The sequence below is a fragment of the Chrysoperla carnea genome, chromosome 3 (genome assembly GCF_905475395.1).
Source record: "Chrysoperla carnea chromosome 3, inChrCarn1.1, whole genome shotgun sequence".
Lineage (NCBI taxonomy): Eukaryota > Metazoa > Arthropoda > Insecta > Neuroptera > Chrysopidae > Chrysoperla > Chrysoperla carnea.
In genome coordinates this window covers 45,872,135-45,890,917 of record NC_058339.1, presented here as the reverse complement: position 1 = coordinate 45,890,917, position 18,783 = coordinate 45,872,135, and the positions used below count along the sequence as shown (strand labels likewise).

At 29.2% G+C, this 18,783-nt stretch overlaps 2 protein-coding genes across 2 annotated transcripts; both read right to left on the bottom strand.

Moving 5' to 3' along the window:
• Nucleotides 1-783: 783 nt before the first annotated feature.
• On the bottom strand, nt 784-14,643 carry LOC123296446 (transcription factor Sp1-like). Its single transcript, XM_044877919.1, has 3 exons — nt 14,085-14,643; nt 2,561-4,082; nt 784-1,469 (listed from the first exon to the last, which is right to left on the bottom strand). Exons 2-3 carry the CDS (start codon nt 4,058-4,060, stop codon nt 1,113-1,115), a joined length of 1,857 nt encoding a protein of 618 aa, XP_044733854.1. The 5' UTR covers nt 4,061-4,082; nt 14,085-14,643; the 3' UTR covers nt 784-1,112.
• On the bottom strand, nt 7,497-13,720 carry LOC123296064 (ER membrane protein complex subunit 3-like). Its single transcript, XM_044877526.1, has 3 exons — nt 13,378-13,720; nt 11,614-11,936; nt 7,497-7,667 (listed from the first exon to the last, which is right to left on the bottom strand). Exons 1-3 carry the CDS (start codon nt 13,718-13,720, stop codon nt 7,497-7,499), a joined length of 837 nt encoding a protein of 278 aa, XP_044733461.1.
• Nucleotides 14,644-18,783: the final 4,140 nt, after the last annotated feature.

The following is an 18,783-nucleotide window of genomic DNA, read 5'->3' as shown; positions in this document are numbered from 1 at the left end:
GAAAAACTAAGTTTATCATGAAAGATAAAAATCCAAAAAGAATTTACTTATTTATCGTAGAAAAAGTTATACACAATAATGATAATTATTCACCATGATAGAAGAAAGTGATAAAATGAGTCTTGATTGAGATCAAATCTGCCCTATGATATATTTTACATTTACGAAAAATTTACGATATTAGTTAAGGGTTTTAATTGATAAGCTGCTTGTTAAAGGTTAGTTTTCAGTCCTTCGCCATTAATCATTTACTTACGAATGTCGATAATAGCCAAAATTGTTTATCTGTTTCTTAGGCGCCCACGGAGCGAGGTTGATCTTACTATCAAACAATAATTGATGAAAGTTTCAGATGTCATTGATAATATAATCATTCAAAATGAAACACGTATACGGTTAACTTATAGACTTTAATCACTAGACTGTGTGCCTGGTGTAAAAATATGTACATTCCACAGAAAAGAATATTGTCATCTTTACTTTGGTGAGCTATAAATTTCACACCGCTATGTTACACGTATCACAGTCTTGTGATTTAAGTTTTTGAATAAATTTATAATTGCTTTAAAAAAACTTAAAATCATTTTTGCTAAAACACATTTTTTTCAATTAGTATTAGAAAAACTAAAATACATTTGTTATAAATCGCATAGTGTGAGGATAATTACATTTCCATTAAAAACAAATAAATCTTTCTTTGTTAAATTATTAAATGATAAAAAAAGGTTCATAAATCAAAAATTGATAGTAAAATTATACAACAAACAATGCTTTACAAAAAAAGAAAAAAAACTAAGCTCAATACACTAGCTCGATTGTTGCGTCGTTAAAATTGCCTATTGTTGATTTTAAAAAGCTAAACAACACCGCTTCCGTATTTTGTTCAAAATTATAATACACACAAAAAATAAATCCAAAATCCTATTTTTTAATAATCTCTAAAGAAATTTTTTGATAAACTCTTGTTGTCTTTGTCCTTTTATGTACAAAACACACATTTTCCATTTATCAGGGCACATGATATTTTGACGTCTCAAGTAAGACAATCTCAACAGTATAAGAATTGAGTTAGTGAGAGCGATATGGATGATAATCGCAATAAACAGTATAGATCAGTGTTGCTGTTGAGTATTTGTCGTTGCTTGATGTAATATAGCCATTGCACCTGTTTCAGCAGCTGTTGGTAATACAACAGTGCTAATTTGTTGGTCATTTGTTGAATTATTATCACCGCCATTTAAATTTATTTCACGTTTGATATTATTTACTAGATGATGTTGTGGAACTTGTATTTGGACAGGGACTTGAATTTGTGTTGTTTCCGCTGCTGATGGTAACACAACTGTACTAATTTGTTGATCAGTTGAATCATCACCATTCACATCACCGTCACCAGCTGAATTGCCAATTTGTAAGTGATGTTGGGGCACTTGAATTTGAACAGGAAGTTGAATTTGATTGTTAGGCACCTACAAAAAAATTTTGGTTGAAATTATATTGTGTATAAAAACAGTTATTCAACTCATATCTATGTAGATATAATTTATATTTCATAAACGAAAATACAGAAAACATTATATGTGCGAAAATTTTATACAAAGTAAGTGTTTTTCCACTTCGTCCATTTGACTGTCGGTTCAAAAAGAAAAAAGCAAAATTGAATTGACAAAATTGGAGATCAGATGAGATTGATGTCAGTTTAGGAATAGCAATTCATTTCTGAATACAAATTTGAGATTTTCGCAATGTATTTTTTTTTAAATTATGCTTTTCAAAATTTTTTATGATTTAAATAGACAAACTCTAAATTTTTGTCTCGGTTTTTAAAATTTTATAATAAGTAGGATCTAAGAGTCCACGAAAATCCAGTTCAATTTACTCTTAGGCAAACATTTTCTAAGAAGTTACCTGAAGTCAATCCAAGAAATTGCCGTTCGTATGGGATTATGAACGACTTCTCAGAGTATTTTATAACTATTGGATTTTTATCGTAATTGGAGAAAAATAGTGCCCTCGATTTTTTTTCCTCGACATTTTATTTCGTAATTTGATTAAACTTAAGATACAAAGTAATTTTTAACAAAATCTATGAAATCTAAATTTTATTGTCAAATTAACTGAAATTTTGTGTTTTTGTATGTAGAATCAAAGACGTTTAAACGGCTCTTAGACGGGAGTTAATAAATTGGTTTAATTACTCCTGATTGAGACGTAGCGTGTAAGCGAAGCCTTTGAATCTACATAGACCAAATCTATTTATAATTTATTTGTGCTCATAACGTAATCAACCCTTCGTGAAGAGAATTTTCGGTACTTAGGAGTGTCGATAAGTGTGTTATGGGTTCTCGAGACTCAACACACGATTGATATTTTATAAAATATTAGCGACTCGGTGCGGCTTCGAACGCTTTCAGTTAGGATGTACTATACGAAATGCAATTATCTATATGATGGTAAAAACCGTTTCAAAACATGTTGCGTGGTTTAGAAGGAATTGGTGGATAAACAAGGCAGACGCGGAGGACGGACTTTTTTTTATACTATATATAGATAAACTTACATTGTTTGGATTAATACCCATAGCTTCCATAGCTTCGTTACTAACTTGGATAGTAAGGTGATGTTGTTGAGTTTGTGGCTGTTGTTGCTGTGGCGGTTGCTGCTGCTGCTGTTGTTGTTGTTGGGTAGTTTGCGGACTAGGTTGTCCTTGTAAAGCAGCTTTAGCCTGCGCTTGTTGCATTTCTTCTTTTAATCGACGAGCAGCATGCGATCGTGCATGTTTTCGTAAATGATCTTTTCTATAAAATCCTTTTCCGCACTCCCCACAAACCTCAGTTTTCTCACCAGAATGAATAACATAATGTAAATTTAAATGTTCTTTTCGTTTGAATCCTTTCAAACATACAGAACAAATAAAAGGTCGATCAGGGCTGTGGCCCAATTTATGCCGTTCTAAATGTTCTTTACGTTTCAAACCAGCACCACAAATATGACAAATAAATCGACGTTCAATTTTATGCCCAATTAAATGTTGCTCCAACAACTCTTTTTCAGGATATGCCATGTGACATTCAGGACAACAGAATAATGTTGTACCATCCAATGCAGTAGCAATTAAGACTTGACCTGGTTTTGGTTTTTTTGGTTTTGGTTGTTTTTTATATTTTTTACGTTTTTTACCCTTTTCACCGTTTTCAGCATTTTGATCACCCTCTTGACTCTCTGGATCCATACTAACTACTAATTGTGTTTCATCCGACATTGAGTTGTCAGGAGTTGAACCTAATGGACTGCATTCGATTTGAGATTCTCGTTTTATTGTCTCGGCAGTAAACTTAAGATATTGGTTGATTAATGAATTATTTTGCATTCTTTGTAAATAATCATTAACAATCGTATTATCATTTTCATGCATAATTTCTGTTTTTATATTAACTGTTTCCGGTTTCATTATCTGATCTTTGCTATTTTTGTCTTCATCTTCTTCGCCATTGTTTTCACAATCTTGTGGATGAGCTGCTTGTAATGTAGCACCAGCTTGTAACAATTGTAAATCATGCGGTTGTAAGGCAGCAACAACCGTTACACCCTCTGGAAGACCCTGTGAACCATCCGCAAGTAATACACCATTTTGTTGTTCGCCATTGTAGGCTACAGTTAAGACCGCTTGCCCATTGCCTTGCTGTTGAAATGAATGTATAGGAAGTGGTGCTACTTGATATTTCGGTTGAGGTTGGCCTGCTATGACTTGAATTTGAACAGTTTGCTGTGGATCACCAGGTTTTGCGCCAGGCATTGTGATTGGCAAAGTAATTAGCGTTGGGGATAGTAAATTTGCCATTTGTTGGGCAGCTGCTTGAGCTTGGTTATTACAATTATTTTGATCATTTGATCCAGATGCACTTTCAACAGGTCGTAAATAATGTACCCCACCTTCCCCGCCTTGTAGCACGCCAACTACTTGACCATTAATATTTTGTGGAAATTTTCCATTTGTTGTAAATTGAGCACTAACAGGTAACGATCCGCTAAACGGAACACCGAATGGTGTGAAATTCATGATACCAGCGATATAATTTGACCTATAAAATAAAAAAAATTAAAATTAGTTTTATTTTTCTTTTAACGGAAAGTTTTTGCTTAAGATAACACTCATTGAAGTATACAGTCAAGTTTTTATTGTATTCATGAGGTTTCTAAGTTTCCGGTGTAATATATTAAAATTGATTATATTACAAAATAAAATCAATTTATAGATTTAATTTAAGAAGATTCCTGTATTGGCGCCTTTGTGAAAATCCTAATACCGGAAGAATTTTTATATGCTAGTATGCATAAACTGATATTTTTGTTTTTCAGAATACTATTCGATCATAATACCACTTTATAGTAAAATTTACTTGTATATCCAATGTACGATGTTTTAACATATGTGATGGTTTGTGATTAAATGTGCAATTTTCTAGACACTTAAAATATTTTTTTGATTCGTGACAGTGGTTTGCATCGCACGAAAACTACTAACGATATCGAAACTAATTTTTTCTCTCCTTATATTAAGTAAGTCAATGTGCAACACAAATTTGCATTTTTTAATTTTATTCGAAATATGGCTACAAAAATAGAGGACAAATACTTTCTACTGTCTACCACTAAAATCGACAAGGAATTACGAGCAGGAGATTGGCAAAAAATGAGATGGCTTGACAATGCTTGCTCTGATCTCCAAACCATGAAAGTAATCGGTTGGTGCTCCAAGTCAAAAGATAGAACCGTGTTAAGGTCCATTGTTGAGTTCGAAGTTGATTTTTATTAAAATGTCTTCTTTAAATTCTTTAATACGTATAGATTTCCCCGATAGCTCCGACTTCTCCCAATTTGAAATGAAAGTTTATATGATATAAGAATAAAGGATTCATATTATTTTATAGTTAGTTATTAAAAATCTGGAAGAAATTTCATAATAAAAAAAAAAAATGTTTGTATTCAAAATATGATAATAAATAATTCTATAATCTTAAATTGGAATAATAATTTTATTTTAAAATATATTAAAAACTTAATTCCAAGAAGTATATAAGTAATTTGAATTATTAAAACAAGATAGACTCTCTTTTTAAAAAGTAAAATTTTTTCTCTCAGGTGTATATTGTATTGTTTTAGACGAAAGTTAATTGATACCACTTTCTAATCTTGAGTTATATGATGTGATTTAAAATATTTCAAAATGTACCAGATCATTCTCATTTAAATACTTAAGTATTAAAAATAAATAATTTTTGAAAAATATTATTTTAGTTATAGCAAAGAATTTATTATTAAAGAGTAAAAATTATTAAAAACATAAAATAAATTACCTTGTATCTAAGGGAAAATAACAATTATTTAACACTTTCTATTTTCATGTAAACCAGCATATTGACTAACACAAACCATAAAATTAAGGTCAAAAATAAAAACTAATAGAATATCACTAATTTTTCACAGAAATTTTCACAAATTTATTATACTTTTAACAAAATTGTCAAAAAGTCCAAAAAAATATTCAAAAAATTTGAAAATACCCCCAATTGATAATAATTACAATTAGAGGGGATGCTAATATTTACTACTTCTCCCCCATACGGTGATAATATGACTTAAGTCGGTTGTGGAGTTAAAGCAATCTGAAGAGAATGACACTATTGTAGTTGGAGGCTCGCTTAACATGCAAGAAGTGGGGTAACATATGAGAAAGCTGAATGTTGTGTTAATAGTATTACAGTAAGGTGAACAGAATAGGTGCCTCATTCAAGATATTATACACATGAACAACTTTATTTTAAACCAAAATTATTTTTGACCTACTAATGAAATTACTGTATATTTTTGTGTGTTTCAGTTTATGAATTGCTCATTGCAATAAGGATCTTGTTACACCTTCCTTACGTAAAAATTATTATTTTGATCCACGAAATGAAATGAGAATCCAATCTAGCTCTTTAGATTAGAAAAACTCATTCATCGGAAAGAAAGAAATGAATAAACCATAATGCAATATAAGGATCTTGTTACACCTTCCTTACGTAAAAATGGAAAATAAATTTTTCAAAAATTCTTGTAATCCACAAAGTTAAATGAGTTTCTAACCTTAGTCTGTTGATTGGAAAAACTCATTCATCGGAAAGAAATAACTTAATAAACCACAAAGGAAATTTTTTTAGGTAGGATAAAAAAGATGTCAAAAATGACCATCGTTAAAATTTATATATATGTATATACGTACATTATGTATTTGTATCCTCCTGTAGTGGTCGCAGTTAAGGTCCGATTTGAATAAAATTTGGTATCAAGAAAGGTTTTGGTATTTGAGAGGTCAAGTTCGTTAATGAGTAAAATCGGCAGATAAAAAAGGGGTGGAAGGTGTGTAAAGTACAAAATTTAAAATTTTTTCATAATAAAAGTTATTTTTATATTTTTTGATCAGATTTAAGCAAAAAAGTACTCTTGTGTTTTTTCTCTAGAAGCTTATTTTTCGAAATAAAAATCCTTAAAACTGTATTGTGGTGTCGACATCAAATTTTTTTTAAGAAAAATGTGTTATTTTTTTCAATATCTTAAGAGGGAATTCGCTTAGCTAACGCAGCTCGTGAGCTACGAATTTTAAACTTGAAGGCATTTCGATAAAATTTTTGATGACTCCTATCGAAAAGAAGTGAAAAGGGAGTTCATATTACGTAAAATAAACTTTTCATAATTTTTTTTTTTTTTGACGGATGTTCGATAAAATAACTCGAATTAATAATTTTATGACGAATTTTAATTAAATCTAGCGCGTAAATTAAATCAGCTGTCAAAATTTCCACTTCCTAAGGTTATTATAATCTTGTAGATATCAGTGGAAGATAATTAGACTTCCATCAAACCAAAGTGGCACTGAACAAGAGAGAGTGTAGATACCAGTGCTCATACATATACATCATGCACTCTCTCTTGCTCGTGCCACTTTGGTTACATAGACTTCTAGTAGGCAAGTGAAAAATATTCCCAAATTAGTAAATATACATCAAAAATAATCAGTAGTTCACTTTTTTGAAAAAGGAAGAATAATATAAAAATTGAAGAGGAAATGGTTTATTTCTACTACCGCATTCTACTTGAGTAGTGTGGGATATTCAATATTAATCCCACTTTCAAAGAGAAATTTACAGTAAGCATAATATATAAATGTATTTGATTTCATATTTTAGTAAGAAAACGGTATATAATAACCGATACATTGCATATACACTTGTGTGTATAATAATTGTCCTACATAGCCATAAAGTAGGTCCGTGTTTGTTGAATAGTGGATTCCTTAACAGTTAACTTTCACATTAACAATTGTAAGCGTGCGCACTCAACCAGTCAATCTTACTGAAATCACTGTATTCAATTAAACATTTTTTATTTTATTATTAATAAATAATCATTTTCAACATGATTTATCTGTAATATTCAATTTTTTTTAACCGATTTTAATGAAAAACAATCCTTGAAACTTCAAACTTAAACATGGCTCGATGCATTAGTTTTAAAATTCTTACGGGCGATCCAATTAATTGTTGATACTTATCGCAACGTAAATTCATACCATCAATTAAACAAGAGACCGATGGTCGAAGCAATGCAACATCTTTTGTTGTATTCTTGTGAATTATTAAACCGTTTGATCAATTTGGTAGTAAAGAAATTATAATTTTTATGGCGGGAGAAAATAATACCCACTACATTTGCTTACTCTTATAATTAAAATATTTTCATCTTACTAATTCTTTTAAGCTTTTTGTTTAAGAGTAAATCAAAACAGGTATTTTATCTGACAACCAAAGACTATGCAATATGTCCACTGATCGAATTAACAAGAAAATGTATTTTAATTTTTGTCTACTCATACAAGATTCGAATTCTTTATCACGAAGAATTCGAAAATATATGTACATTCATACAGTGTTAAGTTAGCTCCATATGAACAACTATATTATAAGGTTTGCGAAAAAATGTTATAAACATTGCTGCTTTTGAAAATATTAACATTCAGCTTTTCACTTTTGACATCGAATGTATTCCCACAAAAAAAAGTTCGATAGGAATGTTTTGGCAACGACTATTTTAACCTAAATTTTCAAAAAAATAAATAAATAAATAAAAATATTTGTGTATTTAAAGAATTTTGCAAAAGAACAATTTAACTGAACTGAAGATAACTGTTGTTACGTCAACAATAATTGTATTTGTAATGCAATTTATGAAAAATAAATCTTCTGTATTAATTATTTTGTTACATGTCATTCATTAAGTGTTTCAAATCAGCAAATATACATTTGAAGTCCGATGATTGCTTAATTAGGATAACAGATAACGTGTTTTATAAGTAGGATTTGCAAAATTTAATAATTGGAGTAGCCAAAACATTTCTATCCTTTTTCAATTTCTGGCCACCCTGTACATTCGATATCAAAATTTAATTGCTGACTGAATGTTAATATTTTCAAAAGCAGAGATTTTTGTAAAGAATAACTTTATTTCGTAAACCTTATAATAAGTTTTCCATATGGAACCAACTTAAGTAGACACACTGTATATTATTTTGTAACTTCTGCTAAAAAACGATCTTATCTAATTTCATCGAGTTTGGCGCCAAGGCTGGAAACTAGACACCGCCGGATTGAGTTAAAAATAAAAAAGCGTTTAATAAGGTTAGGCGCCGTAAAAAGGCAAAAAAAATGAGCTGCGAATGAACCCGATTGGTCCATCGATGTCCCCACAAATTGCAAAAAACCATCGATTTTGCTCGAAATTTCAAAACTTCATAACTCTTGTTGTTTTAAAGATTCAAAGCTGAGATTTAAATGGATTGTAGCTTTTGTGTCCATGAAATATCACACACAATTTCAGCAAGATCGAATGTATACTTTTTGTAAACCGCAGCTGAAAGCAAAAAACAGTACTTTTGTAAAACGGCCCTAAAAAAGTTGTGGTGCGGTAACATGCTATTTTTCTTACGCGATCATATGCTTCAATAGTTAAAGAAATACCTACTAAAGTTCCAACCTCTTATCTTCAGTAAAAGTGTGATATTTCATGGGCACAAAAGCTACAATACATTTAAATCTCAGCTTTGAATCTTTAAAACAACAAGAGTTATGAAGTTTTGAAATTTCGAGCAAAATCGATGGTTTTTTGCAATTTGTGGGGACATCGATGGACCAATCGGGTTCATTCGCAGCTCATTTTTTTTGCCTTTTTACGGCCCCTAAGCTTATTAAACGCTTTTTTATTTTTAACTCAATCCGACGGTGTCTGACGCGAAAGACCGGATTAGGCCACTTTACACTTTTTTTTGGACCCTTTCCGACCATCAAAAAATGTTAGATTTTAGTTTCTTCAATTTGTATCATAATTATCTACTAAATTCAATTTTTTTCTCCGAACTCAGAATTAAAAAATTCAAAAAGTTAATTTGATCACACTGCATAGGATAGGTTAATTTTCATTTTGCAACAAGAAAAAAATGCAAATACCTTTTCCACTTTTATATAAACGACCTTACAAGGATGTAATGTAAATTGCCTACAATTTTTGTAATCGATAGAAAATACTGCACTTTGGATACTTATTGTTGAATGATTCAAAAAGTATTATATGTAATTCAGTTATTTAACTATGATTGTTTCGAGAGGGATTCAAGGGGTCAATAAAAAGATACTTTAACCTCATCTTAAATAACAAACCTCTACAATACTGTAACGAGTCTGTTATCGTGGGTGGTTTTTGGAAGCAGTGGCGGATTAACCATTAGGTGGAGTAGACAACTTCCTAGAGGCCTGGAGGAAAGGTCAAAATAGAAAATGACAAATCTATAGGAGAAGAGCTCCAAGTTGATTTAAGAGTATCAAAAAGGAAAAAGACAAAAAATATGGAGAAAAGGTCAATTTTTATGAGAAGGGAACTACAGGGGGCACCAAGATAATTAACAAACAGTCAAAAAACCGCTCTGTCTGAGGATCCCGGAGCATTCTATTGCCTATGGACCCCGACATTGAGGCTGTGAAAAAAGAAAATTGAAAGATTTTCATGGAAACGATGTATATGGAAAAAGTGTAATTATGGTTGTGCTGTGAAAATAACTTCCAGTTCTTATGGACAGTTGGGTATGAATAGTTGATACGAACAGTTCAGTGCGAAGAGTAGTAAAGCCAATATTGTAAATTCATTTTGTGGAAAATTAAATGTACTATTGTTAAACCGTAAAATATATATCAAAGTTTTCAAAGTATTCACCCAGTATTGCTTTTATTCTACCGAATCTACGAAAAAACGTTTCTTTTTTTTATCATAAATGATCATTTTTAAACTCACATACCAACTATTTAACGACTGACGTATTTCAAAATGTATATGCAATACTTATTCGACGTAAAATTTTATATTCTTTAATTTGTAAAATACTTAAATTTACTTAAAAATGCACCGTTTAGAAGACACAAATCAAAAACTTAAAAATTTTATGAGTTTTTAAGTACTCCTTGATTCGCAAACGACGCGAGCAAAAAATTGGTGTAAACTTCAATAAAATTTTTTTTAAATCAGACGAAGAATCTTTCCGGATTTTTAGATTCTAGGAAATAACTGAGAATTCTCAGTTTTCGAGGTTTCCTATAACCCTGCTCACAACACCATTTTTATGATTATAAAGTAGAGATTTTGTTATAATTAAATATTAACAAATTGAGATGATTATGTCAAGGCTTTTAATAATAATACTAAAAAATATTAAATAAACCGCAAAAATTTAATTACTACTTAAGTAAATACATGCAAGGAATGTGTGATCTTATTGCCCCATTATTGGCCATCCTCACTTTTTATCTCAATTTCAGCTTGATATCTCTTCTCGTTTTTGAGTTATCGTGTCCACAGACAGACAGACAGACGGAAAACCAGAATTTTGTTCGTAGTATCAATATTTTAAAGCGTTACAAACTTGGGACCAAACTTATACCTTGATATATATTACATATATAGTATACCTTGATATATATTACATATAAACTGGTTAAAAACAAGATAAAGAACATTTTATCTTAAGGAAAAAAATTTCACCCTGAAAACTATTTTTTTCTTTAAGATAAGCATTCAAACGCCATCTCATAGAATATTGAGCTAAATAATAAAATATTAATATATTGATTCAAAAACAGGTGGCACTTTGTTAACATGACATGCATGTCTGATAAGATCCATTGATTAGCTATTACTCACGACAGATAACAGTTAACATAATTATTTTCAATATAAATTAAACTTTACGCATCCGAGCAAAGCTAGGTTGCCCAGGTACTTAGTTTTTAATGAGTAATGTAGTTGAAACATTTAAAGATTAAGTTTATTTAAATTAATGACTAATACAATCTTAGCAGCAACTTTTACAAATTTTATAATCAATATTAGGGATAACAATATCAAAATATAATCGTAGAAATATAAAATTTAGAATTGTATAAAAAAAAATCAATAAATCTTTTTATATTTCGAAATAAATTCATATTCAATCTGATCAAGTTTCCATTCATGTTCAATAATTTCTAATGCTTCCCATTCCATTTTAAATGGACGACCCGATGGTGTCATTGGTGACATTAGTATCTCATTATTATAATTGATTTCATCATAGTACATTTCATCTTCAGTTAAAAACAATGAATATATGTTACGTATACCAAATACATTTAAGAAATACCATGATGCTGATGATACCCATGATGGATTTAATGCTTCTAATTCAATACCTCGTTGTAGCATTGGTTTGAAGCGTAATGCTAATGGAAATGGTAGCTTTGTTGTTACAAAACCAGAGAACATCCAATTTATCCAACCGCCACCAATTAGCATTGGTATGATTTTTGTTATGTTACCTTTTTGATTTTTAAAATTTATTATTATTTTGTTTGATTTTGCTACTTACACTTTTTACATTCAAGTTAAGCGATTTTAAGGAAGCAACATGAACGCAAAAGTGTACATTTAAGTAGGTTTTTGTGAGGTTTAAGTTTTCTTTCACACATGGAGGTATTATAGAAAGGAGACGCTGTACTTCCACATAAAATGGTATACTACTACTTGAAACATGTGTAGTACCCATGGAGATATTATTTCTACATATATTAGGTTACGTCATATTAGGCCGTTCAAAATTACTAAAAATAAACGTTTTCATGAACTTATTTCAGAATTATTGGATTTAAGATCAAATAGCAGTTTTTTTGTCAATACATATTTTTAAATCATGTCTAGATAGAGCGTCTCTTAGCTGAAAACCCTAATACCCAAGAGCGAGCGTGTAGACATGCTCACATACAGTGGTGCCGAATGTTATCCGACGTCACTTTTGCTAACATGAATGCTTCAGTTTGACTGCGATAATCAAAATTCAATATATGATGACTTATTGGAGACTACAACCTAGCATCCAAGAATCCCAGATACACTTTGAAATAAAAGACAAGATGCACGGCAGACCCAGAACAAGCCAAATTGACTATAAAAGGCTACCAAAAATTCGATAAAATACACAATTTTAGAACTTAAGAACTACTCGTTTAATCATAGTGATAAATAAGCACCGAGAGGAAAGATGTGTAAGTAACAAGATTTTTAGTAACCCTTATTTTTTAATGCAAAGTAATTCCAGATAATCTATTCTAAAGGCATTGTTTTTGCTTTTAAAAGCGTCTGCCTCGTCGCCAAATATAAATTAAGTAGTACCATATACGAAAATCTGGCGAGATAAATCTTTCTTGATATTATGCTTGAAATTAGAAGTCAGGGGAGTCCATACTATTTCTAAAATCATACCTCAGCTCATACCTGACTTAAGAGATAATGGACAAATTCGAAATCCTTATGTAGCTACAGGAGCGAGTTTACACTTAAATGGAACTAAGCTTTTATTTTTAACATTGAGTTACTTAAATTTATAAGTTATTATTTTTTTAGCCTTAGCTAGAGCGGCGTTTAACAGATATATTTCTAGAGGACGTTTAACATCACGTTTAATAGAGGTAGAGCGTAAACAAGGTCTTTTAATTTAGCTAGATCAACTACATCTACAGTACAGATGTACTACCTTTAGAATTATTTAAAAGAAAAAAGGAACAAGAAAAATCATGAGAATACTACTTCAATCATCAATAATTATGAAAAATTGTTTCGGGCTGATTCTCTAAAGTTTCGTCACATGATTGAAATCTCTGATAGGCCATCATAAAACGGGGCTTGATTTTTATGACGAATTAAAAATGTATCACTGGTTTTCAAGCTGTAATTTCTATATTAAATAATTATAAGTAATCGCACCTTTTAACATATCATTAACAAATGATGGATCTTTTACTAAATTATGCATTGTTGTCACTGGTTCATTTTTAGTTTCATCGACAAAATAACCATTAACTGGATTATTAAAGAAACTATGCCTCATATGATACGCTTTATACGTTAATAAATGTCCATTTTGTCTTAATAACTTCGCTCTTACAATCGCTTGACTATCTTCAACTTGAGACAACTGTATAGTTTTGGGAGATCCAATTAATATTAGAGTAAAATGACTCAATATTCCTTCCAAGAAATTCAAAAATAATAACGGTAAAAATACCCAAAAACGTATTTGAGGATCCAAAAATAATTCTTGAGGCATTTTATTTTAAAAATCGTTGATGCGTATCTTGTTTTTTTTTTCTTTGGATTCAATTCGTTCAACTTTGATAAAATTGAAGAATGAGTAATCAATGAGTAACCTAACCTCAAATATAATTTAAATAAGTATAATATTTATGCACAACATAAAATTATTGACAATAAAAATCAATAATTGAATAACAAATTAAAATTTATTTTTGAAAGATTTTTAAGATGGGTGAATTTGAAAATAGTTTCAATATTTTGAAATACCGTTATATATTGTGACGACGTAATTACTATGAGGTTTTTTCTCGAAATCCCATTTGTTAATGTCTAAAAATAAAAGCTAACAATAAAAAAATATAATTCATATACTTAACTGTTTAAAAAATTAGCACATATTTCAGGAACGGGAAGAATTACAGATGCTACAGGTTATTGACCTTGAATGAAATCGCCTATCAAAATGTAACCAAAGAACAGTTGAAGCAGTTTTTCAATGTTTTCTTTTTATTTTGATTTTTTCACTCGCGGACTTTTTTGTTTTTTTTTTCGGGGTGACAAGCACCTGTTAGAACCGATGATATTAACGATCACCCCTCTACTTTTCCCGTATACAACCCCTACTCTTTCTAAAATCGCGACAATTCCCACCCGCGACTAAACTTGCTACGTAACAAACTGGCAATAACTAACGGTACTTTAAACCCCGCTTGTTGAGTATCACAGCGTCGTTCACTACAAAAACAGGTCACTTTATTTTATCATTAGAAAAACACCTTTCACAAACTTTTTCCACCTCTAAAGCGTTCAAACAAAAATATTCGAATTGTAGCAAATTTTCTTATTGTTATAATTAAATATTTTAGATGGATTAAGAGTAATTGGAAGAACGTAAAAACAAATAAAAAAAATGTCGTCATTGATAATGCACCTACAATAAGTATATTACATTTCAGACATATTGGTTTAATAGTTTCGTAAACTATCACTAGATGGGACAATAAACTTACAAATGTTTAATGAGGAGGGTAATTCAAACAATTTATTTGCGTTTGTTTTTCAACTACATTATAATTTTTTTATTCCAAGTAAATTTCAATAAATGAGAAATTAATTACATTATAGCTTATAATTAAAAGATTTTTTGGTGTAATTTAAAATCATTTCTTTATTACATAATTATCAATAATTTTACATTCAAATTTAAAAATAAATATATTTTCTTATAATTCTAAAAATCTGGTATACCACTTAAAAAAATCAAATTTTTTATAATAAATAGCAGTAAACTAAGTTTTGTTAAATAATTTTATTGAAAACCTTAAAAAGAATAGATTATGCCTAAATAAAAATAAGGTTTAAAAAAACTATAAATTACAATGTTTCTAAAACAGTGTCTATTTTTTACCAGATTGAAAATATAAAAATATATTTCCAACTCTGATAAGCTTCGTATCATTTTAGCACTCTTTTTATTAATATTCTTCAGACTCAAAAGTATGCTATTGTCTAACAATTGACTTTTTAATTATAATTGTACTTGGTATAAGGCTGAGAACATATGATCAGAAATTCTTATACGAAATTCTCTGCCTAAATACTTTCTTTTGAATCAGATGATACATATAATAAGATTAATTAATATCCAATTAAGACAGCTATTAAAAACAAAATTTATCATCTTTTTTGTTCAAAAATTGGCAATTAATAGCAGAGTCCATTTGCAAAATTTAATGAATTTATTAGCTTAAAATTTTGAAGTGACTTTTATAATTTTTCAGAGAGAGGTGGGAACTAAAATCAGACAATTTAAATTCTATTTTGACAAACTTGTTTTTTTTTTCTAGTAAATTATAATGACGAAAAAACTTACAAATACTTATAAATTTTATAAAATGGAATTTTTACTTGAATTTTTTACTTTTTTTTAGTGGAATAATGGAATTTAATGTTTATTTAATATTTTGAAATTCATAAATTTCAAAGTTTTACCAAAGACAGAGCCGTCTTTAAACATAGGCTTTATAGACCCCCAGGTTTTGGGGTAGGGGACGGGGGCTAAACAAATCAGAAACACAACATTTTTAGGACATTTTAACTTTCATAGAATTGACTATTGCATTTCAAAATATTATATTTTCATACCATGGAAATTATTCATTTTGTTAAAATATATCCCCTTCAGGACCCACAATAAAAATATTTAGGTAGATTATAAGCTTAGCTAATCATCATCACTACTAGTATAAAACAAAGTCGCTTTCTCTGTCCCTATGTCTCTTTGTATGCTTAAATCTTTGAAACTACGCAACGGATTTTGATGCGGTTTTTTTTAATAGATAGAGTGATTCAAGAGGAAGGTTTATATGTATAATAACATCCATTAAATAGTGGAGAAGTACTGCTATTTTTGAGGTTTCTAAAGTGATGTCGTAAATAATTACATTTTTTCCGCATACATTGCAAACGCAGGCTGAACCCTACGAGTTTTATCAAAATAATGTACTAAGTATTGTACACATTGAAAAGGTCTACAGAAAAGTTGCACCCGTGTGAATCCGGGACGGGTCACTAGTTAATAATAATTTTATAATTTAGCTAAATATTTTTACTGTGGGTCCTGAAGGGGATATATTTTAACAAAATGCATAATACAGCCCACAAAAATGCTCATCTTAATTTGAATAATGGAAATTATTATTTGAAATTTGTGTATATTTATTAAAAATGATTCGAGTTGTGTTTTAAATAAGAGATATTACTATATATACCAAAAAAAATTTCCTTGCATGGGCCACCAATCATCCTGAGCCTAGGGCCTCGCAATTATAAAAGACGGCACCGATCAAAGTGACAATTACGTAATTTTGGTCGTTTTCCACTTATATAAAAATGTGTGATGTAAAAGTTTTAAGTAATTAAAAACTGCATGCACAGAATAAAATTAATTTTCGTTAACTTCGACTAATGAAATTTATACATTAAAACTATAAACAATATATTAAACCTGATCTAGATAATTCGGTCAGCAAGTAATTTACAAATAATTGTTTTTTGGCAGTGAATTTAACAATAATAATTGATAAAAGATCCTGCACAAATCAAATACAAAAGACGTTTTGGTCGATTTCTTCTTAACTTGCTCATCAACCGTATCACTGGGCATAGTTTTAAAAGTCAACATTTTAGTGAACAGTCAGAACTGTTTGGAACAAAAATTATCAACCAAAAACTAACTGTACATTTAAAAATTTTGGGTTAATTCAATTCCTTGTTGAGTAGCATGATAAGAAGGACCTTCTATCAAATAATTTCACCATAATGCACATTTGTATTTTATTGTGCAGGTTCCAATTTAAACATCAATTTTTCAAATGTATACTTTTGAATGTTTATTTTTACAATTAGTATAAAAATTCAATAACTTTACTAATAAAATTTAAGTGTTATCAAAGTTTTTCATCAATCACACATGCTCAAATTTTTAAAAAATGCCTATTTTATAGTTTTATTTAAATGAATGCCATTTGACATGGCCGGATTATCTTAACTAGATTCACATGAGTTATATTAAAACATTAAATTACGTGGGTTTCATTTTACAATAATTTTAAACATTATCTAAACTATTGAGATTTTTGTCTTTACGTGGATTTATATAAACTAGATTTTAATTTCAAATCATTAAACTTTTCTACAATACATAAAAGTTTCTTAAAAACTAAAATGATTCTTATTTCCAACAATTGAAAATTACGTCAACTTTTTGTTATTCTTGAAACAAATTTTATTCCAATCCTGGCCTGTACTAAGGTCAAGAACCAAAGAATGAGTATCGATAAGGCCCAATTTTCGCCCTTCCAAAAACAAAAATCATAAATATTTATCTTCCATAGAAACAAGAAACTTCAAGAACTATTTTATAATTCAAACCAAAATGAATCTTTTATAATATGTCTGATAATCACAGATGACAGAACAAAACTAACAGAATTTTTATACAGCGAATTGAAGGTTGATACTTTAAACAGAGTCTTTACAGGGTGGCCCGGAACTGATGGTCATTGCTTAAAATCGTATTCTTTGGACAATTTTAAGTTGAAAGTGCCTTACGCTAAAATCTTTAAAAAAAGACGCATATTTATGAAAAAAACTAAATTTTTAATAATAATCATCTTTTTTTTAAATATACTAGAGCGATAAAACGACCTTATGATAATATTCCTTTCTAAATTTTGTAATAGGGTAGGCGCCTAAAATTTTTTTTATTTTTTTGTGTCAATCGACGTTTGTTATAGATCAAAAACATAATATGAAATCAATTTTTGGGATAACATCAAAAATTACGAAAATTTGAAGGATTTAAATGAACAAATAGAAAGGATTTAAATGTCATAAATTGCAGCTGCCATAGAGACTACAAATCAAAAGTTGTTATAAGAAAATATAGATAAAATTATTTAATTGCTTATATCTTTTATGTTTGCCAATCGATTTTAATTTTTATTTCATATCTTGTCATCATTCTCGTACATTTTCAAATTTTAACGAAATATTAAAATTAAAACTAAGCAACTACCGTATTGTTTACAATTATTTATTTTATTATTAAATTTCAAAAAGAACCATGTTCTCCGATCGATTTTATAATAATTAAAACTATGCATTTGAAATTATAACACTAATTTTAATTTTGAAAATAAAAATTTTTTCTTAAAATTTGTTAAAAGTCAGAGATTTAAGGACGTTCATGCGTCAACGATATTAGTAGAGAAATTAAAAACAATATGATAAAGCGATAGTTTAAATGATTTTCTATGATTTAAAACAGGAAAAATATCCTGTTATCGAATTAATTTCATTAAATTTTAAGTTTAAAAAGTGACTAAAAGTAAGGTTTAACATGAGACTAAATGGAAAATATAAGTCGATATTTTTCAAAAATTATATCGATAACCATACTTGAAACTTTTACCAGTTAATTATTATTTAAACTTTTAATAGAATTTCAAAAAAAATTTCTATTTTCTACTAATTTAAAATTCTTTAAAATTTACGTACTGTTTCCCTATGAAC

Coding starts and splice junctions, on each gene's coding strand:
- LOC123296446 (XM_044877919.1), bottom strand. CDS start 4,060: ATGAATTTCACACCATTCGGTGTTCCGTTTAGCGGATCGTTACCTGTT. Junction 1,470..2,560: donor TGGGTATTAATCCAAACAAT/GTAAGTTTATCT, acceptor ATTTTTTTGTAG/GTGCCTAACAATCAAATTCA.
- LOC123296064 (XM_044877526.1), bottom strand. CDS start 13,720: ATGCCTCAAGAATTATTTTTGGATCCTCAAATACGTTTTTGGGTATTT. Junction 11,937..13,377: donor TGTTAATGATATGTTAAAAG/GTGCGATTACTT, acceptor AAAATCAAAAAG/GTAACATAACAAAAATCATA. Junction 7,668..11,613: donor CATTTAAAATGGAATGGGAA/GCATTAGAAATT, acceptor ATAATTCACAAG/AATACAACAAAAGATGTTGC.